The 24,500-nt window shown below is 42.2% G+C and overlaps 1 protein-coding gene across 6 annotated transcripts in view; it reads right to left on the reverse strand.

Moving 5' to 3' along the window:
* Positions 1-18,034: 18,034 nt before the first annotated feature.
* The window catches only part of MYSM1 (Myb like, SWIRM and MPN domains 1), a 40,417-nt gene continuing 33,951 nt past the window's right edge, over positions 18,035-24,500 (reverse strand). The window contains exons 18-21 of one of the 6 annotated variants that reach the window (XM_059374903.1): positions 22,278-22,383; positions 22,043-22,097; positions 20,882-21,045; positions 18,035-18,292 (exon numbers count right to left, since the gene is read on the reverse strand). In XM_059374903.1, the coding sequence (XP_059230886.1) occupies positions 18,148-18,292; positions 20,882-21,045; positions 22,043-22,097; positions 22,278-22,383 (470 nt within the window). In that variant the 3' untranslated portion in view covers positions 18,035-18,147. Of the gene's footprint in view, positions 21,046-22,042; positions 22,101-22,277; positions 22,384-24,500 lie in introns of all 6 variants that reach the window. The other 5 variants (XM_059374902.1, XM_059374905.1, XM_059374907.1 and 2 more) reach the window with 5 other exon arrangements.

The raw sequence follows: 24,500 nt of genomic DNA on the forward strand, positions 1-24,500 counted from the left end.
TGGACTCTTGAAGGATGCCAACAGGTGGCTCCCCGTGGAGTGGGGGCGATGTTGCTTCTTAATCCAAGGAGGCCAAAGTAAAGAGAGCTGGGACAGCACTTGGCACCCTACCGTTAGCTGTTTATTTGTCTTAAGTTGTCCAATAGGCTTTAAGCCCTTCAAGGGTGAAGGATAGGAGCATGGGGTTTTAATGCTGAAAACCCCAACACCTCGCACACTTGGCACCTAAAGTGAGCCACACGCTCTGCTAAGGGCTTTACATTTATCATATAATGCAAGGCTCTGAAATGATCTTAATTTCATTTTACAGAAATGGAAACTTGAATTAAGAGAAGATAAAACACTCAATCACACTACCATACCCAATAAATGGCAAGGCCACACTTAGAATCAGTCTATCAGAGTGACCAACATAACTTTCAGAGTCCAGGAGAAGAGAATCTTGCACAGTACCCTGTGCTAAGTGTCTTCTGTGTTACGGAAAATTTGCCTCGATAGTGCCTACTTTATCAGTCTTCATGCTGAGCTTCCTGCATTCTGTCCTATTTAATTCACCCTCTCCTACTCTAATGTCATACAGATATTCTCTTGTGTTGTCCTCAAAAAATTTTAAAGATTTTTTATCTTTAGTGCATCTGGAATTTATTTTTGTAAACTGGATGAAGCAAGCAACTCGTTTATTTTCTTGTGTGTTTCAGTACTAAGCTGTCCCAGGACCATTTATTAGATGTTCTTTTTTAAAGGACTCTCTTCCTCCAACATATTAAAATGCCACATCTGGGGCACCTGAGTGGCTCAGTGGGTTAAGCCTCTGCCTTCGGCTCAGGTCATGGTCTCGGGATCCTGGGATCGAGCCCAGTGTCGGGCTCTCTGCTCAGCGGGGAGCCTGCTTCTCCTTCTCTCTCTGCCTGCCTCTCTGCCTACTTGTGATCTCTGTCTGTCAAAGAAATAAATAAAATGTTTTAAAAAAAATAAAATAAAACGCCGCATCTGACACTCATTCATTCAGTAATTGTGTGTTGAGAGCCTACTATATGCCAGGTACCATTCAAATGCTTGGGGAAAATGTTGAAATGCATAAAACAACAGAGATCTAGAAACAGTTGTAGAAACTGGAAAGATTTCAGTACACCAGGGCAGTTATAAATATTTTGTAAAATAGCTAGATCCAATTTTTAAATTATATAGTATGTAAGTGAATAAACATGCATTCTCATTGTTTAGGCTCCCTCTTAGGCAGACCAATTCAAGGAAGCCTTCTAAGAGCTCCTCACACTAGGTTAAATCCTCTTTGGGGGGAGTGGGAATGTTCTTTTTGCACCATATCAAGTTCCTGCTATAATATGAATCACATTACATCACTGCCTGTTTACTTATTTTCCCCAACAAAAATCATGTGGCAAACAGAGCCCCTGTTTTACTGAGTCAAATCCTTGCACAGGGCCTTGCTTCCAGTCCACGTTTGTTAGGTAAATGGGTTCATATCTAGTACTTTGGATATACCTGTTTGAACTCAAGGCTATGAATCCTTACCAGGAAGAAAGCCATCTGGCTATTGGCCAGTCACAAAATATGGAGTCCAGGGTAGAAAACAAAACGTACACACTTCTCTGCCAAGTTCCCTTTTTAAGGATGTGCCCCAACAAAACTAGGGAGAGAGAAACAGAGGGTTCTGTCCAGAAGAGCAACATAGAGCATTCCCCCAATGGTAGCTGTGCAGCAGGCCCAGAGAGCAGTCCTTCTAGCTTGGAGCCGGAGGACAGAAGCTTCTGGAAAGAGGTTTCCATGTTGGAACAAAGAGAGGAGGTAATGAGACCAGTGAAGTACCCAGTAGGAGAGTATGAAAACAACAGTCAAAGGATAGATAGACAGAAGATCTGCTGAGGAGTTTGAAAAAAAATTCAAAGAATCGGATTACACAGTCATTATAATGTAAACCCTGATTTTTTGATATAACGAAAACTATGGGACAAATGGGGGGGTGGGAGGCTGGAATAAGGAAGGCTAAATGTTTAGATCAGGAGAGTCAATAAATAATGTCTACATTTGGTAAAATGGGAGATAGTAAAATAAGCGTATTATTTAGGAATCCGGAGGTAACTGTCCGGTGGGTGAGACAGCTCCTTGGGACAAACGATGCTGCCCTTGGAATGGGTCACCCGTTATGGTGAAGGGCTTGCTACATTTCTTTAGAAGCCTTAGGCTACTTTTTTTTTTTTTTTTTTTAACTACATGCTTGTATTAGTTGGATGAAATATCTTAAAAAACTAAGTGAACCCCTGGTTTACAAGCAGAATTTCAGTGAATCAGCTTTGCATCTGGCCGCCTGGCAGCACACTGACAGAAGACTCGCTCATTTGGAGAGCTGGCTTCTCCTGGCATGTTTATTTTGGCCCAGGGAACTCATTGCTCTGACTCCCTGCTTCTTGTTTAGAAGTGGAGGGAATGTCAAGTGACCACTTTGGCTAATGACAGTGGCCCCCGTGAATGAGTGTTGGACTGACTCGTGTCTAATCTCGACAACAGCTCTGTAAGGTGGGTATTATTATTATTCCCCTTTCGCAGAGGAAGAGACAGATTCAGAGGCACTGCCTCGCCCCAGGTCAGTATGTCAGTGAGAGGTGGGGTGGGGAGGTTCGCTGACTGCAGAGCACAAGCAACTCTAGAGAGCAAGCTCTCTCTAAGGTCACATCCAAGTGTGTCCCCTGCAGTGCCATCTGCCCCAGCAAATCGCCTTCGACCCCTCTCTGCCCATCTTGGCCCTTAGAGGCAAGGCCAGTTCTAGACCTCTCTCTGCTCCAGCCCTGCCTGGCCTCCACCACCCCTGCTGACCCCTGCCTTCACCGTCACTGCTTGGATGCGTATCCTTCCACCCACCTTCTGTCCAGATGCAAACAGATGTCTTTTAAAATTGGCGAAATCACGTGATATGCATTGTCCTGCCCTGTGTTGTTTTTCTCATATGTCTTGTCTCTCTGCCTCTGTTCAGATTGCTCCGGATCATTTCTTTTTCACACACAGTTTACAATATTCCACAGTATAGAGAAACTTAATTCACTTAATCTCCCTCTGCATGTCTATAGGGACATTTATCACCATTTTTTTCATTCTGATTCTTACAGCAACACTTTAGGCACAGAAATTACCATCCTGGCTTGTAAAAATGCAGAAGGTAGGCTTAGGCAGCTAATTCTTTGGTCTCAGCCACTGACTTGACAAGAGAGGCTTGACGGGAAATACCCGCGGTCCAGAAACAGATCCAAGACTCCAAAAAGTGCCCCTCACGGGGCATTGCCCGTTCGCTGCCCAGAGCTGCTTCCCTCCTTCCCAGTGGTAGCCAAGGGCCATTGCCTGGCGGATGCAGGGATACAAGGGCTCAGTCCCCTTTGCCTCAGTTTGGACGACCTTGAAGGGTTGCCCTGGAGTGTCTGCTGGGGGCTCAGACGTAATCAAACTATGGCTCAGCCTCCTCTCTGCCCAGTCCTGCTGTCCTCATGTTCCACGGATGTATTTCCTGAGAGCACCTCCCAACCAACCTTGTGCCTTCAGTCTCAAGCGCCGAGTGTGTCTCCGGGGCACTGAGACCAAGACACCGCTGTTTCGGAATTTAGATGCGTCCATTCTTTAAATACTTCTTTCTACACACGCCCTTTTCTCTTGTTCATATCATTTATCGATATCTGATATGTTATATATTTATTCTTTATTTGCTTTCCTCTGGGAGCATATGCTCCATGCAGACAAAGACTTTATTTTGGTCTCTTTTGTATTTCCAGTAGCTTTTAAAACAGGCCTGGCACTATTTAACAATAAACGATTTCTGATGCACCTGGGTGGCTCAGTTGGCGAAGCGACGGACCCTTGATTTCAGCTCAGATCATGATCTCAGGGTTGTGAGATCGACTCCGTGTTGGGCTCCATGCTGAGTATGGAGCCTGCTTGAGATTCTCTCTCTCCCTCTCTCTGGCTCCTGCCCCAGCTCACAAGTATGCATGCCCTCTCTCTCTAAAACAAGACAAAACAAAATCCAATAAAGGATTTCTAAATTAACTGAATAATTGATTCTTTGAGAGCTGTGGAGGCAACATAGAGAAATGGGTTGAGTTCAGTAGCAGAGAGACTGCTCGATTTCAACCCTGCAACCAAGGGTAACTGGGCAAGATTCTCAGCCTGTCTTAGGCTCAGTTTCCTCACCTGCAAAGTACGGTAAGTAGGAGCTACATCATAGTGTTTTGAGATAAACAAAGGAGATAACTTACACAAAGCCTAGAAGTGCCAAATTCAAAGTTAGCTCTGAAGCCTGTGAAGTGATAATTATAATTCTGAACAGATTTCTCAAAAGATGGTAATTATAAAAATCACAATTCTAAATTATTTTTCTAGACAATTGTGTTAAAATACTGGGGGAAAAAACAATTAGGCCGTCATTATCTCTCCAACCTGCTGCAGGAATATTTTCCCTAATTACAATGTAGATTTCATTAGCTGGTTCTGCAACATTCAGTCCAGGACACAAAAACCCACCAGACAAATTACCACCTAGTACTCCCTGGGCGCAGGGCCCCTCATCTGAGCAACCGGGGCTCTCCAGGTATATTATCATCATTTGTAGCAGCCTGCAATGGTAGGTATATTTAGGAAATCTGGTAGCTTGGAGAACTGGTTTCAAAGCTGGGTAATACAGAAGTACGAATATAGAAAGAAGGTTTGACTTTGAGTCCTTGTTCCTTCCTCTGAAAGCCATGCTGACTTGAACAAGACACCTATCCACCCGTCCATCCATCCATCCATCCATCATCCACCTGACTCTTACTAAGCATCTATACATGACAGCCACTGTGCTAGACCCTGGGATAGGAATGAGCAATTTCAGCTCTCAAGGAGCACAGCCTCTAGTGAGAAAGAGAGTACACAACTTCACACCCAGGGAGTAGGCACTGGAGTTAAGTGGAATGTGCCATGATGGAGCCTCGTCCTGTGCTGGGACCAGGGGAGTCAGCTGAAGCTTGCCAAAGAAACTGATGTAAGTCGGTCGAAACTCCAGGCAGAGAGAATGACACACGAGCAGGGAAGGAATCTTGAGAAATGAGGTCCAGTAGCGAACTCTGACTAGTTGAGTACGAGTGGGACATAGAACACCAGTCAGGGAATGAGGGGGGACGGATCCAGAAAGAAGAGCTGAGTTACAGACAGAAGGGGACGCGATCAGCTAGGGGATTTGAAATGTGTGTTAATGATACGGGGATAATGCATGGTGTGAAGGAGAACTAGGATGCCATGCAGTCGGTGTTTATAAGGATCATGCTGTCAGCACTGGGATGTGTGGTCTGGAAGGGAGGGGACCTAGAGCCAGGGTTGGAGAGGACTGAGGGTGGCAACACAGGAGGTCGAAACAGCATCCAGGCCACACATAAGCCAGAGGAGGTGGTCAGGACCTACGCCGACGCAGGAAGGGTCGTCTGGAGAAGCGGTACTCTGCAGACCTGGGTGCACGGGACAGGAGGGGCAGAGGCTGTCTTGCAAATTTCTGGCTGGGTGATGAGGACGGCAGTGGTGCTGGGATCCGAGGTGGGCAGTCCTAGAGGTGAACAGGGTCTGGTTTGGATCAGTGGGGATGGGGAGCTCACTGAATCCCTTTCTGGACATGTATGTTGTCGGGATCCCTCGTGGGTTGTTGGAGGAGATGCTCTACAGTTGTGGGAAACACAGAATGGAGCTCAGAGGAGCAGCTGGGTGGGAAAGTGCCCTCCTCGACAAAGAGGAGCAACAGCACTTTCCTTGACGATTCAACAGCACCCGGGATGTGAAGGCACACTGTAACGTGAAAGGCACCATTTTCTGAGATTGAATAATGGGTCAGTCAGTGTTCGGGTCTCCAGACTTATACTTCCTTTACAGAGTGTAACTGGGATCTACAAGTAATGAGAACGACTGTGCTTTGTCCTCTACAAGGTGGACACTAAGTCCCTGTCCTGGTTCTCTCCCTGGGGGAGAAATCACTCTACACGGTGACATTTTCTCAGGTTCCCTGAAGGACCGAGGGAGTCAAGGCACATGCCCACTTCTTGCCCTCCCTGTCCAGGGTTGGCCTTCACCTCTGCAGGGCTCCCACTGCCATGACCCCTCGTCCACCTCCTAGCACTCAAGGCTTGTGGGGTGGCGCATGGGTACTGGGACGCTACCACACTGGGGGTTTTGCCCCCTAACCCCCCCCCCCCCCCCCGCATGACTGTCATCTCCCAGACCCTCACCCTCGGTGCTCCCCGGGTAAGAAGGAGTGGTTCTCAGCTCCTGCGTGGGGGATGTTCCTGCCCTCGGTTTTGTCAGGCCCCACATGCATTGGACTGTGTAAGGTGCCTTGACCTGCCGTTCTCTTCTGGGCACCAGGCTCCCTTACAAGTGCCTTGGCTGCTTCCGCCCCACGGCCCCGCAGGCCCCGGGCATGACCGCCAGCGTGGCTGGGTTCCGGGCACGTGACTCGGGCAAGGGCCCATGCACACCGAGTCATGGGTCAGGCCAGGATCTTTTTCTTTTCCTCTGCAACCAAGCTCTCCAGATCTGCAAGGGCCTGTTTGGGTTTTGCTATTCTGTTTTTGTCCTTCCTGTTGCTCTCTTTCCAGAGGCGGGGAGGCTGACTCCCTCTGGGTCCAGAGCGCCTGGTCCGTCCACAGCACAGGCGTGCGCCCCGTGCGCTGAGGGCCAGAGAAGCTGGGCTGGGGGGACGCCCTGGAGGTAAAGCTCCTTGTGCAAGGGCATCGTTCACAGCGCAGAAGGGGTTTGGAAGGGAGCAGAGGCTGCCTCTCCCGGTCTGCCCGGCTAGCTGGGAGGATGCTGCACTCCTTGCTCCCCGTTTGCCCCACCTGCTCGAAGAAGGCAGAGCCCATTTCCCTGTTTGACCTCAGGTGATGGATATACCTTTGTCATCTTAAAAATGGTGCTACCTCATTGCCTGCTTTTCAATTCAAGTTGTTGTCTCTATGGGGAGGTGCAGGAGAAGGAAAGCAAGGCGGTGGGTGAACATGTTGGAGCAGCTCCCTCCCCCAGCTTGCAGGGATAAAAAGACCCAAGAAGAAGAGTGGTAACACCACTAGAGCCTCAGAGTTACCCAGCTGACAGTGCTCTTTTGATTAGAAAACGTGATCCTGCCATAGGGTTCCCACGCCACCTGCCTTTGTGGTTTTGAGGAACCCATCTTTAGCGAGCTACCAGGTTCACTGTTGACTGACGTACCAGAAGCTCTCACGGCTCTTTGGCTAATGAAGAGGTGCTGCTTCTCCAAGGCTTTTCCGCTTTTGCCCAGCTGGTTTTCGCCCAAAGGATCTGTCTTCTGTTCTTTTTGTTTTCCATCATTCATTCAATGATCAAATGTCTTCTTAATCTATGCTACGTATTCTATTAGGCATCGGTGATACACAGTTTACAACAGCAGGTTCCGTGCTATTCAGAAGCTCCCAGTCTGGTGGAGGCCCCAGAAATACACAGAGACAAGGAAAAGCCAGGGTGACCAGGGACATGACAGAGGGCTCAGCTGAAGAGTTCTAATCCATTCTGACCTTGGAGAGGCAAGGCAGGCTTCTAGGTTGAAGGCATGTTTGAATTTTGACGGTGACACGGAAGACAAGGGTGGAACTAGGGGACATGTTCCATGCAAAAGCAGAAGAGTGTATTGGCCTGCTGGATGGAGCTATGAGTGTTAGGGTTCACCAAATAGTTTGCTATGATTAGAGCAAAGTGTATGTGTGTGTGTGTGTGTGTGTGTGTGCGTGAGTGTGCGTCTGTGTGCGTGCGTGAATGGGGGGAGGACTGGCAAGAAGTGAGACTAGAGAATGGATGAGTCTTCTAAGCATCTGTGCTGGACCAGGCGCAGGGAGCCTGGTGAGCCTTTGGAGAATCTAAGGAAGAGTGCCTACCTGCTCAGAGCTGTGCTCCACAGAACAAACAAAACAAAGCACCAAACCCCCGTCTGGGTGCAGTGTAGAGGGTGCAGGGAGAACCTCTGGAAGCAGAGAGATGACTTTTGAAAATGCAAGGTGTTCTGCCTGTGAATTCCCTTCTCCCAGGCTTGGCCATAATGGGGAAGTCAGAGAACCATGTTGAAGCAAAATTTCCATCCGTAAGGTCCATTTCTTCTGTACAGGTAATAGACTAATAATCCCATGGCTTCGCTTGCTGTGTGGGGGTATAGCATGGTGCAGGATTTTTTGGGTTTCCCAGAGAAGGCAGGGATTCCCATGAGGTGGGATCCAGGAGCATGGGCGATGGGGAGGAAGTGATCTCCCCTTTCTGACCTTGACTGAGTCGAATGACTTGGACAGGTCACTTCTCATCTCTGAGTATCAGTTCTCTCATCCAAAACTGAGGAGATTTGAACTAAATTGTTTCCAGCTTTGAAACCAATACCATGGTAGTTTGGTGAGCTGATTTTAGAATCCGATGGGCCTCAGTCTGAATTCTGTGTCTGCCACTGCTGGCTTACATAACACTCTAAGGCTAAGTTTAAAACGGGGATGATACAACTTCTTGTAAGGCTCTTGAGGGGGGATCAAATGTAACATTGTACATAAAGTATTTAGCACGTATCTATCTATAAATGGGTGGATGCTATGCTATTGTGATAAAACACCTTCATGAATGAAAATGGCTGATCCGGAGAGACCATGAAACAAGGAAACTCACCCATAGACCACATGATGTCAAGGAACTAGACAAAAGAATGCTTCACAACCGGCACAAATTCATCTATCTGCGCGGTGTTTTCTGATGGGCGGGCTGGTCCATGTTACAGGGCTGAAATCATTGTGCTCATCTGCTGTGGGAGGGCGCCCTCTGGTGGCCTCAGAGTTAACATTTTCATTAAGATGATTGAAGAGCAGATATAGCTTTGGGGATTTATAAAGCAAACAGCGAGGATTTGGGGGTTCGTTAATCTTAGATCGAGCTAATATAGCTAATCTTAGATAAAGCTAGTAAAGTACCATTAATTATATCACTTCTAATAGTAATTCTTTAGTCAACTTTTCCATAAAAGTCATATTCCTGGCATTTATTAGATCTTGCAGATCTAAAAGACAAAATTACATTTTAAATTAAAACATAAATTATATGGAACATTTGAATCGCACATAAAATCTTCACAGTAGTTCTTTGTGCCATGAAATTGAAAATAATTTGGCATCACTCAAAAGGACGGTGCTAGAGCAAAGCTGGGGTTTGCTTGGAGTAGCCTTGCTACAAAAGGGGCTGTGTGACTTTGGACAAGGTGATTCATTTTTGGGGACCTGTTTCCTTCTATTAGGATATAGGACTCTAAGCCCAAACAGTTCCAAGGTCCTTTCCAGCTCTCAGATTCCTTGATTTAAGAGAAATATGTTTTCCATTTTCTTTTAATATTAGGGCTCTGGCTTCAAAGAAACTTGATGTCAGTTTTTCTTTATGAACCGGTGTGGTCTGAAGCACAGTAGTGCAAGGCCCATTTGAAGATGAGTTTGTAACATTGTATAGAATCAGCTCTAGCTGTCTGTAGCAGAATCGTGGTCATTAGCCGAGATTCATGTGCTCCTTCCATCAGGTAGAATTCTTTGCAGAAGCAGCTGCCCCATCAGCAGCCCCATGAGTGAGATTTTACCAGGTTGAGTTAGGGGCGGTTCGGTAGAGCATGCTTTAATGATCTCAACATATTCTCCAACTGCCTGATGCTGAAATCTCATTTGAGACATTGTATCTAAGCAAACTGAGCTCATAAAAGCTCCCTCTCATATGACTAACATAGAACTACTCAATGTTAGTCACAGCTCTGTTCTGAACAAGATCTTTGCAAGATTTCCTTTGAACTATTTAATTTTATTACACAAAATGAGCCCGACTTAGACATTCTTCTGGTTCTGGATGGGTCTAGACGCTGCAATTACTGCTGAGTCATACCTGTCAGGTGTTTGGGAACAAAACAAAATCCAGCAATCCCTGATGTGGAAAAAATTGCCTAAGCTGCTAAACTGTTTTCTGAAACTTTCTAGTTCTTCTGCATTTTGAAGTGAAAGGAATCACTGATTCTACCCAGTAACAGGTATCAGAGTTATTAACTGGTAAGTCTTATACTTGATAAGAGGAAAGATATGGGAATAAAAGCAAGATTTTTATTTGTTTGTTTGTTTTTTGTTGTTGTTGTTTTAGCAAGGGTTTTTAAAAAATTTTTTTTAAATCTTTTTTTTTTTTTTTTAAGTAGGCTCCACACCTACTTAAAAAGGTGGAGCCCAACACAGGACTCAAAATATAAGATCAAAACTCTTGATCTCAACGCAGTTGAGAGTCAAACGCTCAACTGACAGAGCCACCGAGAAGACCCCAAAGCAAGTTTTTTACTTAGCTCTATCTTTCTGCAAACTCTGACAATATTTTGTTTAAGCCAGCACCCTATGAAAAAGAAATTGAGAATCAGTGATGTGGAAACACATCAGCAAGAGTAAGAAAAACCACTACAGTACAAATAGGATTGTGGGACAATGTTGGTCTGGAGCTATTGGCTGAACATGATGCTGGTCACAATCAGACAATTACAGCAAATGTTTAATTAGCAAGCATCGATAACAGCTGCACGAAGGAATGAACTTCCAATGAAATAGATGTCTCATGGAATTAAAACTCTTAGGATTTTATTGTACTTTGCCACCTAAATTATATCATTGAGGATCCTTGAGTTCAAACTGGTTCTGTAAACAACATGATACACGTGGCTGTATTGCTATGAGGAAAATGAGCTTATAGAAATGGAAGATTTTTCTGCAGATACTAACAACATTTAAAGGACCCATAGATCTTGATCTGGCATCTTAGCTGCTAGGAATCTAGTCCGGAAAATATTAAGTGTGCAAAAAAAAAAAAAAAAGAGAATTACTTTTCCTAGAAAAATGAAAACCACCTAAAGTTCATCTGTTAAGAACTGATTAGATCAAGGATGGCAAATCTGTGCCATAGAATGCTCTGTATGCCTTATAGAAAGCAAATAGATATTTATGTGCTGTTGTAGGAAGAAGTCCTCAATGAAAGGACAGAAGTTGAAGACACATAGTATGACCCTGCTGGTCCTTGTTGTTTTTCAAATTGGTGGTGTCACTGGGGTCCAAGAGGGCAAGAGCCCCTGGCTTGGGGACCGAAAATGCGTCAGGTTTGTTTGCCTACTCACCACTGGCCAAATCCAAAGGCAGAGACATAGGTGGTGGTGAAATAAGAATGGAACTTATTTCTGTGAGGCCAACACTGGAAAGACAGTGGACTAAAGTCTCAAAGACTGTTTCCAAAGTGCTGTGAAGACTTCTAGGTTTATATAAGGAAAACTGGGATGAAAGCAGGGGGGTATGTGCAGCTGGGGCCTAAAGGTCAGGTTGATCACTGCCTCAGGGTCAATCACGTGGGGTCCTGCTGGTGTCAGGGCAGTCCCTATTATTTGAGGGGTCATTTCAGTCCCATCATGGGATGCTTTGCCCAAAAGGTCTTTTGCCTGAGTTAAGAAATGAGCAGGAATGGGGCACCTGGGTGGCTCAGTGGGTTAAAGCCTCTGCCTTCAGCTCAGGTCATGATCCCAGGGTCCTGGAATCGAGCCCTACATGGGGAATCTCTGCTCAGCAGGGAGCCTGCTTCCCTTCCTCTCTCTGCCTGCCTCTCTGCCTACTTGGGATGGGTCACAGACCACATAAACAAGCTTCGTTAGTCAAAAAGACTCCAGTTAGAATTTGAATCTTGGGGAGTTTGTTAAAAACCTCAGAAGGTTATAAAGAACATGCTTAAATAGGATTCAGATAATTATAACACTCAATATGTAATTATTTAACCAAGTTGGCAGTAAGAAAGATTCTACAGGCAAGTATAGAAGGTTACACAGCCTTAGTAAAACTTAGCTCTTTCAATATGGAGAAGTTTTAACTTTTTTTAAGGAATCAACAAACTGATAAGACAACATAGAAATTTTGGTTTTCTAGGCAGATAAAGAAAACTTTGCTTATAATTTCTTATCAAGAGCAGACCAACAATTCTTTCAAGAGAACTTTGTCGTTTTAGCAGAGAAAAAACCCCAAATCCCAGTCTCATACTAGTATATTTTAAAAAATTCATTCATTTCCATTTCAGTCCTGACCACACATTAAATTCTTTTCCAAATATTCCACTTCACAAACCTCGACAACTTTCTTTTTCATTCAGATTTTGTCCTAAGCGTTCTCTTTCTAAATAATCAGTCTCATTTTAGGACAAAATTACTTTCTTTTCCACAAAAATGTATTCCCATTCTTACCAAATCATAGCTTACTTTCCTTGTATATAAAGTTGCTTTCTTTATCATTTCCTGACAGTCTTAATTATGTTTATCAGAACTTTTACTTAGAAGTCTTAGTTTCCAGTGAAAACGATGTCATGACTGACTATGCACTATTACACCAGAATTCTTTAGATCAGAAGTTTTTGAATATGTTTCCTAATTTCCAGAAACATGCTTCTCCATAATACATTCTTTCAATTAAGCATAAAGCTGAATGCAGTGTCTTTGGTTTTTCTGTAATAAGAAGCCAAAAGCAGATGAAATTGTGTTTAGTAATGAATGTTTCAGTATTTTATCTCATTTGGAAAAAATTTAGCCACCCACTGAGTTCTTACTTAACCTAGCAAAACTTCAAAGTCTGAGGTTACCAAAGATGCTGAAAACTATAAACCTTTTAGTCAACCTACTTGCTCTTAACAATTACCCATTCAGCTTTAAGAAACAGACAGAAGTAACCATTATTTTAAGTCAAATTGCAACAGATAAAATATGAATTTAGTTCAGGTAGAAGAGAAGTTGATTCTCTGTATTATATTCGATGTTGGTAACTCCAAAAGACATGCCTATTTTAATTAAGCCAGCAAACTTAAGTTAACGTTAATGCTGATACATTACATCTGTGTCCAGTGTGTGTTCATCTATTCCCCAATCTATTCTAAAATAGACCAAACGTCTATTTTCCCCGGGGCTCCTGTGGGGAAATCTGAGGTGGGCACTCTGAGTCCTTGGGCCCTTTCATGCTGATTGGGAGGTGCTCCAGCTTGAGCCTCATAACGAGATGGATGCTTTTGCTCGCCAGTAGTGATGGTAGGAGGAGCAGGAGCAATGGTAGGAGCCAGCTACGAGGCAGGGGTGAGGGTGCAGACATGGGGGGGGGCAGGGAGAGGGGAGGGGCAAGGGCGCCACTGACTAGGCTGGAGGTGGGTTCAAAGTTTGGACTGATACTCCTTAGTCTCTGTCTCTTGTTTCTCCCTCCTGCTAAACAGGCTGTTTGGGTGATTTTCAGCCCTTTGCACCAATTATTCAAAATATGCTCTAATGCACTTTCTTTGGGAACAGAAGGAGTATTCCCCATCTTCCTAGGCAAAAGTTCAGAAAGGACAGGGAAGAAACACAAAATCTGACCCCGAAAGTCAGAGCTTCACTGACAGAACCCAAGGGCTTCCTAGTCAAACTAAGAAAGCCAAACCAACCCTCCCCACCCACCCATGTGGAGGCAACTGAATGAGAGGAAGGAATACCAGAGAGCTATGCAGTGGCCATGCTTCCTCTGAGCTTCACATGTACGGGTCAGGCAGTGTTGCAGTAAAGAAACCATCTCCTTAGTCACAGGGTTCTAACCAAACGTAGACCAGTTAGCCAGTACTCTCTCCAGAGGACTTTGGGAGGGGGTAGTTAGCATCCCCCATCTTGTACACACACACACACACACACACACACACACACACACACACTCCAACAGAGATCTCCCCAAATGCGTACCCTGGCTTCCTTCACGTCCACTCCTTTTCTCAAGGATACCTTCACAAATTAGATCAGCTCCTGCCACAACTCAAGCGACGCCAGCCTGAACAAATGGTTCAGAAGAAACCAACAGCAGGGAACCAAGGAACAATGGGTTCCAGTGTGCACTCCTGGGGAACTTACCAGGAGCCAATGTCTAGGACCCACTGATTCTTCAACTCATTTCTCTGCTTCACCAAATGCACTGAAGGCAGTCGATACAGCTCAGGGCAAGCAGGAACGTCCTGCAACAAAACAGGTTTCAGCAGCTGCCCAGGACTTCCTGTCCTCACATCCTGGTGGAGTCACCATGAGCAGCTGATTCTGACCTACCACAGCCACTGGCTGGGGAAACAGCACAGCCCCTGGTGCTGCCCAAACCCACTGCTCCAATGGGGAGTGTCCAGGGGGGTGGGCAAACTGAAAATACAGCTCCTGGATGGCTTGCCAAGAATTGCAGCTGGGGGGCACCCGGGTGGCTCAATTCAGTGTCTGCCTTTGGCTCAGGACCTGATTGCAGTCCTTGAATCAAGCCCCACATGCTGCTCCCTGCTCAGCGGGGAGTCTGCTTCTCCACCCCCCCCCCCCAACTTGTGCCCTCTCCCGTTCACTCTCTCTCAAAAAACATAAAATCTTTTAAAAAATTGCAACTGGGGTGCAGGGGTGCAAGAGCTCTGGCTCCCAGGGTCCCAGACAGACCAGTTTCAGCCACTCACTGCTGACAAAATCCAAAGCAGAGAGACGAATGGTGGTGAAACCAGAAAGGAGTTATTTCAGTGAGGCCAACACCGGGAGACTTCACACTAGTGGCTCCAAGTCTGTCTCCAAAGTGCTGAAAATACTTCTAGGTGCCCATCAGGAAAACATGGGGCAAAGTGGATGGGTACGAGCAGGTGGGCAGTAAGGGTGACATCGATCATTATCTTGGGGTCAATCAAATGGGGTCTTGTTGGTGTCAGGGCAGCCCCTGTTATTTGAGGCGTAGTTTCTGTCCCCACATGGGATGCTTTGACCACAGGGTCTTTCGCCTGCGTTAACAGATAAGTAGGGAAGAACAACTTCATCAATTAGATAGTACAGACAAGTCGGAATAGAAGAAAAGTCCTCCTTCAAGTTTTGTATATGCTAAGAAAAGACTAGGAAGGACAGTGAGTGAGTTAATTCTGATTTTAAGGTGAGATTTTCCTCTTTATACCTTTTGCCTCCTTAGTTGACTCAGTGTGAATTACCTAATGAGTGTCTACATATACTCTACCCTCTGGCCAAAACTTACCATTCTCAAGTACTTCCCACTCCTCATCCCCACACCTGTGCTAAAGTCACTTCCCTCTAGAACATCTCTCCCCAGATGTCACTTAACCAAATCCTGTTAGGATGTTTAAAGGTAGATCTCTTCCAAGAAATCAGTCTCACCCCTCACATTCTAGAGAATGATTTCTCATTTGTCTTAACACCTATTACCGGGGTGCCTGGATAGATTAGCAGGCTAGGTGTCTGCCTTTGGCTCAGGTCATGATCCCGGAGTCCTGGGATCGTTCTCTCGCTCTCAAATAAATAGAAAATAAAATCTTTTAAGAGAAAAACAATAACAACAAAAACAAACACCTATTACCTTTGAAGTCTTTTACAAGCATTTATAATCAATTTCAATTTGCATCTTAGTGTCTTACCTGGGTTGGGTTTTATGGATCTCCCACTTACTTACTAGGTAATGGGTTTCTTATGGGACGAAATCAAGATTTACTCATCTTTGTGGCCCCTACAATACTCAACATAATAGACACTCAACCAATGTTTGAATTAATGAGGCATATTTGCATTTCAATGTGTATGCTGCTAAAACTTTAGAAAGAGACCAAACAGTTCACTTTTTTTCCAAAATTTTATTTATATAGAATCTTCAGAATGTTTTCTTTTAATTGTTACCACAAGCTAAAATCTCAAAGCTTAAAATCAGATATTTTATGTCATTGTTTAGTACAGGGAGGAGTTCAACCATTTCAAGGAAAAGGTTTCAAAGCTGTATAAACATTAATATTTACAATATTCTTTAATACAGATTTGAAAATGTGGTATCATATTTAAATGAACAAAATAGTTTAAGTCATTATATTCCATTACAGAACATTCCAAAATTCAAAGTAATAAAAGAAATCCATAAACACTAATAACATTTGGGGAAAACAGCAGCGCAACAGGTTTATCAATAATCATAGTAAACTTATATGATACTTATACATAATACACAATTTACAATTTACATATTAAATCCATAAATTTAAAGATCTATGACTAGTCTATTTAATCATGCTGGATTCTAAATACCATTTTATAATTCATAGCTCAAAACAAATGTTCTATGGCAAAACTATGAAACAGGAGTACAATCTATGAAATCATATTTAACATTCCTCTTAAAGCCTAAGAGACTACTCTAGGAAACCTCAAAGATAGCACATAAGGCATTTTTCCCTGAAATTAAAGTTCTTATGAATATATTCATAAATATATTCAAAAGAAGAAAATACAAACAACCCAGATACCATGAGTTAATTTTACCTTCTCGAATTTAGTTTGGTATACAGCATCTAGTATAATCACAGCTTATCTGGGAAATTTTTATTTTCTCCTGATTTAGGGGGTTAACATATTTATTCTCTGCCTTGTTCCAGAAAGAATTTAAGGTAGCCTACAAGATTCAGAAAATGCTGGAAAGCACAAATTACAGGGCAAATGTCAAAACAGAGAAAAGAGAGTTTTAAAGAACAGCACACATAAAACCATTTGAGAAAAGGTCAGGATTTGAGTAAGTTAAAAGTATATGACATTATTCTCCACAGTGATTTTCTGGAAATATTGCAAAATAGGATATTAATCTGTAAGAAAATTCTTAACTGCTGGTAAGCTGGGAATACTGATCAAGTTTGTTAAAATTGTATTAATCCTGATAGAGATGATGATAAAAATGTGCTTTTTCCTTTGTGCTTGGGTGAAGTTAAGTTTTCCCAAATGCCACGATGTAGGAATCTGGACTTACAGTGTCTTGTTATTGGTAGAGGGCCGTGTAGGTGAAAAAATTCCAAATTGGGGTACCCTTACTTAATTCCTACTAAGAAACTCATCCACTGAATGCCTGTTGATGACCCGAGCTAGGGAGCTGTATGTCGGGTGGTCAGGTATCCACAGGTCCCCTTGTCCCTGTGCGAAGAATCAGTCTGGAGCATCCTGCCTACAGCACTTCCCCCAAGTCCTCCAGGCACCTCATCAGGCCCCAGCAAGACAAACAGGGCAAACCAAAGAGCAGGAGGCCTGCTCAGGCTGGCTTGTCGAGGCAGCCACCGCCCTGCTGCCCAGACAGCTGCAGAGGTTCTGACCCTGCTTGTTACCCACATCACCGACCTCACCCCACTCCTGTGGGGGAAGTGAGTTTTGGAGAGAAGGCTGGGGCAGCACTAATCAGCTTCCATGAAATACGAATGGATCTGTTCAACTCTATCCTTCCGGCCTTGCTGTCACCAAATGCTCAATGAGCCATCCTGTACCTGTATTCTGAGAGGTAAGTAGAGGGAGTGGGGGAAAAACGGGGAGTGGGGCTTGAGGGAAATGAAGAAAGAAAAGGAGTGGTAGTATATGTGGCATGAGTTTCAAAACTATAAATTACAGGTCAGAACAAAAATATCTACCTGAAAGCTAAAACTAATCACTGCCTCCTATCTTCTTCGTGATGATGATTACTTCTAAGCAACACTCCTAAATTCTCTAAGTCTAGAGCTCAACAAGGTCATGACTGCCAGCTTTCCAGAGCTACCCTTCAGAATACAGGCAGGGCCACCATTAGATACCAGGCAGGCAGTCACCAGTACTTTTAAGGCCAATAAAAATGTTTTCATTTTTTTTAAATTCAGAAGGAAAAAAACAATCTTTTAGGTTGAGGACATGTTAATGTACAATATTAGACTCATTTTATACAAATGCAGTTGTAATGAATTAATTTTTAATTTTTTCTGGAGGAAGACAAAGAAGGCAAAAGTGTCTAAGTCCTACCTAATGTGGCTTTGGAAATAGTTCAAGAATAAAATACTGAAGGGGTAAGGACAGTCTGATCTTGATGATTTTATTCACTGGTTTTTCTTTTTTGAATGTTACTTTGGGATTAGATTTTTAAAAGAGCTAAGTCTGATATCAGAGAAGTACTAATGTAAAATTCCACCAGCCAAGCAGGAAAAGAAAAAAAAATTAAGTTTATTATTTTATTATCATTGTGCAATCTTAAGAATCAAATCAGGATTAAGAGATCTGGATGCATCCAGGTCCTGTCTCCACTCCTGTAAACATTATCAAAGGTAGGTTTTTCTTTGGGTCTCTGCCTCCTGAACCTCCCATGTTATACTGCCTCTCAGTTCCAGACTTCTGTGCTTCTCCAAGGTCCTGGCTCTGACTACCCTAAGTAGCCCAAGTTGGCAGTGACAGGAATGTGGGCACCTGCAGTGGCAAAAATGTTTTAAGAATATGTTAAGAGAAAAGAGAAACAGGGAGAATGAACAAGGGAGGAGAGGAAGAAAATACCACAAATTTTAACGTTCTAAAATTGCCGGGTCCAGAGGCACCTGGGTGGTTCAGTTGGTTAAGCGACTTCCTTGGGTTCAGGTCATGATCTCAGCACTCCCCAGCAGGGAGTCCGCTTCTCCCTCTATACCCCCACCCCCCCCGTTCATGCTCTCGAATGTGCTGTCTCTCAAATAAGCAAATAAAATCTTTAAAATGACACGGCCCAAGGGAACAAAGGGGGAAGAATTTATACTAAAATATTACCTGTGGTTTTCCAGATAATAGGGTTTATATTTTTATGTTTCTGCTTTTTAAAAAAATATTTTGAGATAAACATACTCTAGCATCAGAAAAAAAATTCTCAGTTAGTATTACTTATAAAATTGTGCTCTCCAAACTGTAACCTCTGAGGATTACCATCTTTGAGTTCCTCACGGTATGGCTTAGGTTAGTAAATATCTTAACTAATGGCATGCAGGGGACCCAGATTGGAAAACAGAATTTTTAGCAATTTCCATTATTTTCCATCACTGAAATTAATCAAAATTGCAGGGAAATGTCAATCAGGAGAGCTATTTCATACCAACTTCTAGGATGTGTGCCACACATACAATGAGAAAAACGTGTCAAAAGGAAGAGTACCAAGGAATCAATTACTACCTTTCACAGAACTGCAGACTTTCTGTATTTGGAAGGAAAAACAAAGCCATAAAATTTAGACCTATGGATTATATAGGTGAGGAGCCTGGGGCCCAGACAGATTATATGACATTATCTCTGCCACAGAGGGAAGTTGGTAATAGAATTAGGATGAAGACTCAGGTTTCCCGGTGTTTGGTCTGCAGCTCTTACCTCCCCCAGTCGTAAAGGTAACTGTGTTATAAGTTATGTTTCATTGTTTATCCTACCTACATATAGAGAAATGCATTTTAGACCTGGAAGATTGTCAGGAAGATAACTTAACCCTCAGGTGCACAAGAATTTAGATAGAAGTCAGCTTATATTCCCTACGCCCCCAACTCCACCACCATGAAGTCACAGGGTTGAGTCAAGACATAGGCAAGCCATCTAGAACTGGTTCCCTGCTCCCTCAAACACTGCCATATTCTTCCATGGCTAATGATTACAACCAAAAAAGGTAAAAATACAGAACCATATCCAGATAAGGTGTAAACTGTTTACTAGTAAGAGTGCTTGGAGGTTGGGTATAAATTGCTCTATGGCTCACAGAAATAAACTCAAATCTATCTGTGCAAATGAGGCAGTAAGATTGCTAATTTTACTTGAAAATATATTTAAATGTAAATCATAATTCTAAGTTTTGTTGTTGTTTGAAGATGACGTAAATAAGGCCTTTCAGTGTCTCAGGTTCACATACCTGAAAATAAATTACAAATGTTTATAATTCTCTAGAGCGGGGACTGGAAGATAAAGGCCAGCAACCCATTCTCTGTGAGGCTCATGAAGTAATAAGAATGACTTTACATTTTTTAGGGACTGTAAAAAAAAAAAATAAAAAAGAATGTCTGATAGAGACAGTATGTGACCTGAAAAGCCTAAGTTTTTGTCTAACTGTCCCTTCACATAAAAAGTTTTGCTGACATCTGTTCTAGATTTAGAAAACATATGAAACCGGACTAGATATGTAGTATGTCCTAGAAGGTTTTCTTCTTTTTAAAATTAAGTCTCCGATTTAATATTTAAGCATTATTAAAATCTGCCTCTTTCTCCTGGCAGTAGGTAGTAGAAAAAAAATCTAGTTTGAGAATTATGATTATCTGTGTTCTGATTAAATGAGGTTTTATCACACATACCAAGTGGACATAGAGTTGAAGTTAATTATTTTATGTATCTGAAATCCATATTAAATGTTTCAGCTAGCTGAGACAATGGCACAGCCTCTATTATTATTGCTATAAAGTAAAATGGAAACAAAGATCTATAACCGAAAAACCGGCAATCTGATTCTCTCCGTTGGTCTCCTCTCTATGTTTAAGACTTTGGCCGTAGGTCTCCCCTGGCCTCCTGCAGCGTGTTGTTAGATTTACTGCGCCCCTAGTTCTCATCCATGTTCATTACTTCAGTGACCACCCATCCACATTTCATTTGCAACCAGAGACAAAATCTCACCAGAAGACACGGCAAAAATGGAGGTGCTCCTAATGAGACACAGACACGAGGTACCAAAAGTGGAATGACTAGTTTGGGGAGAAATAAATACTAGAGATACATTGCATTTATCAACCTGAATACACCAGAAAAACAGACAGCCCTTCAGAGTCCCCAGCAGCGCCTGCCGGCCATGGTGGGACTGCAGACTGCGGCACACCCTGCTTCACACGGCACTCTGATAACTGCTGTGTGAAAAAAAGTGTCACAGGATTTATGTGGGAAAGTTTGGATTTTGATGACTAGAGAAAAAATACTAAAGTTGTGCCACCATTAGCTGAGTTACAATACTTTCAAGGTTATTACTTGCAAAGAAGGAGTCGAAATCAGAAGATCTTCCTTAAAAATAATTACATTAACAATTCCTTTGGACCCACAGCACAGTTCTCTTCAGTCCCTCCATTCTCTTCCTTGCTTTTATAATTGGAAAGGAATAAATTTTCTATTTGAGTTAAGAATTCTTCAGCAATGAAGCAATTAGTCACTTTGCTCAGAGTTTTCCTCAGACACTCCAAAAGCTAGTTAAAAAGAAAATTTTATATTTAAAACACAAAAAAAGCATGAGGGTTTGCATTACTATCATTGTTGTATCTCTTTCCAAATCTCACATTTTCTAATGCGCAAATGAGAAATAGTCTCTTTAAGCATGGTTGGTGATAAATTTATGATCAATAATCATACAGCCAGAGTGTAGGAGTGTAGGAGAAATGCTTAGGCTAGTTCCTTTATGATTTCATAAAAGGAGACAAACCTGAGATTTTAAGTGTGATGCCTTCTACTTTGGACAAATTTGTGACCTTTTTTTTTTTTTTAGTAGTTACATTTACCAAGGGAAATAATCCTGTAGAATAAAAATCTGTGTGCATACAAAGGACTCTACAATTTCAAAATTAGGGTACTAGAGGCTGTTTCCTAAAAAAATATGCGTATTAATCTTCCAACAGAACAAAGTGGACTTAATAGAAGGGTTGTAAAAAATATTAAAAAGAAACTTAGTATGTTTAAGTTTTCTCTTCTTAAATTGCTACCAAGAAAAAAAAAAGGTGTTGCCATACTGATCTTTAATTCTATACATATGGAAACAAAAAGTGAAACGAAAGAATTAAGGACTCTTACTTCTTACCAGAAAGTTAAATAAAATGACCACCTAAATGTAATTATTAGATTTATATTACTATTACTGAAAATGATCAATTGTTAAACCTAAATGGAAACGTGGTGCTTTTGAATTTAATGAAATGAGAAAAATGTTCTCCACTGTGTACATTAATCTGCTAAGAAATTAACCAGCTAGTACAAATTTATTCTAAAATAGTATTATTTCTATATGCAAGTGTGTGCAACAAAACGCATTACTAATTATCTCTTAGAAATTAATTTCTGAAAGGAAAAAGCCATAAAAAAAACACAGAGAAAATGTATCCACAAAGCATTTGGCATCATGGGAAAACACATCAAGATGAATAGCTTTAGAATCTATGAACAATAGAACCAATTAAAACGAAGGCAGCTTACTTTCTGCAAACAAGTCAGGTCAGAATCCCGGCGAAAGATTTTATCCATAGGGACACTGCTGTTAGAAGAAATATGAAGACAGACTGATGAAACAAATACCATAAACTAATCAGTTTTGTAATAAACTGTCACTGATGCCATATATCATAATTTTATATTTAACTTGGGCTTTCTCTGAAACCTAATTTAATGAGAAACACTGCAGATGTGCAACATCTCAAACCACAGTACATACCTATGGGAGAGCCGATATTTTTCTATTATCCATCTTGTCTTTTCAAACACTAATCCCCACTGAGGTTCTTCCAGCATCTGCTGTACTTCAAATTTGTAAGGTAACCCTAGAAAAGCATAAAGAAGCAGACTGTCATCAACTATTTCTTAAATCCCCAATCTCCTTTTAATTACCTAAAATCCTCACCCTCGCAACTTGGCACACCGGCTGAACAGCACTTTAAACATAGTGGGCATTCATTAAATATTTACTGCCTGGCTGAACCTGGTCCATCAAGCACATTAATGCCAAGCAATTAATAATAATAAAGAAAAGTAAAAGTACCATTTGCATGACAATTATATGTAAGGAACTGAGAGGCAGGATGATCACATAATTTATATCCAAGCCAGGAGACCTTCTGAGTGAAAGGTGGCATTGTTAAAAACTGTGCCAGAACCAAGAGTTTAAAATGACATTTAGCTAAGCTAAACAAGACATGTTCCGTCCCAGTGATTTGTATTTTTACACAGGTTAAGCCTACAGCAATGCTATAAGGTAGGCAGCATTACTCCTATTTAACAGACAAAGAAGCTGAGGTTGAGACCAGTGAAACAACCTGTGTAGGCTGGTGAAGTGGAAGAGGCTGGATTTTAAGCCCCAGCAAGTCTGCCTGGCTTCTGAGTCCACATTCACTTCACCTCCCTATAAGTGCTCATCTAACACGAGCCAGGGAATAGGGCTAACTCTGGAGAAGCAGCAATTGCACTTCTCTGCCAAGCTAAACTCTGGAGGAGAGGAGCCCAAGGGGTGGATACGATGCACACAGCTAGAAAGGAAAAGTATCATGGATGAGCCTACTTGGAAATTTCTCACATAACCTTCAAAATCCCCCAGTAACTTTATTTGCCGTGTATTAAAAGAAAAGCTCAGCTGATTCATTACCAGAAGTCAATACCATAAAAATAATGGTAAAACTTACATAATGCTTACTACATGACAGGCTTAAGGTGGTTCACATATATAAGGCCACTTAAGAGAACCAGCTACCAGTACTATTCCTAAAATAAGAACATAACCTGTTCATTAGCATATATATAATCACAAAGAAGCAGAGTCAGGATCTAAACCCAGGCAGTTGTGGCTCGAGTTTCTCTTATTAACTTTACAATATACTGCCTCTCAACTAAGTTTCTGTCAGTATAAGGTTTTTTGAGTAAATACAATGCCAGCAAATCAGAAGGCATGAAAAAAAATGAAAGGAAAAAACATCACGACTGTACTTCCTTACAATATAAGCGTACTTTGTCAGTATTTCTAAAAAGGCCTTTACCCCATTTTTTTTCAGGTGGATTTTTTTTTTTTTTCACATTTCAATTCTCCTCCATTTTACTTTTTCCCTCCAAAAACTTAGGAGAGTGACACATCACAGAACACAAGCTATTAAGCAAACTCCTTTTGGTGATGCCTATAATTTACTTGATATGCTCAATTACTTAATAAGCATCGACAACAATATAATCACAACTACCTATTGAAGATCTATTATTTGCTAAGCACCTGACATATATTACCAGCAGTTTTTACAACTCCTCTGTAAGCAAGGTAGTAATTTTTTTTAAAGATGACAGAAGCAGACTTCTGCTGAGTGTGGTGATGATGACACAGGCCTCAGTCCCAGGACTCTGAGATCATGACCTGAGCTGAAGTCAGATGCTTAACTGACTAAGCCACCCAGGTGCCCCAGCAATGTAGTAATTTTTTCTCATTTTAGAGATGTGGCAAAAGGGAATGAGAGAGGCTAAGTGTTCTGCCCAAAATAAAATAACCAGTAAATGTCAGAGCTGGGGTATGAATCCAGGCAAGCAATTCCTATTCTTAATGAAAGTCAAATATAAGAATAAAAAATAATGTGTTTTCAGTCTGTACTGGTGGAAAACCATGAAAACACACACACACACGCAAGTGCGCGTGTACCATACAGCTCTGTTTGGTAGTAAGAATACTTTTCTAAGTTAAAAAAGTGGCACTAAAAGCAGTACAAATTTCCTTTTGTACTGAATATTTTTTTTTAAAGATTTTATTTATTTATTTGACAGACAGAGATCACAAGTAGGCAGAGAGGCAGGCATAGAGAGAGAGAAGGAAGCAGGCTCCCTGCTGAGCAGAGAGCCCGATGTGGGACTTGATCCCAGGACCCTGAGATCATGACCTGAGCCGAAGGCAGCGGCTTAACCCACTGAT

This window comes from Mustela nigripes, chromosome 14, assembly GCF_022355385.1.
Source record: "Mustela nigripes isolate SB6536 chromosome 14, MUSNIG.SB6536, whole genome shotgun sequence".
NCBI lineage: Eukaryota > Metazoa > Chordata > Mammalia > Carnivora > Mustelidae > Mustela > Mustela nigripes.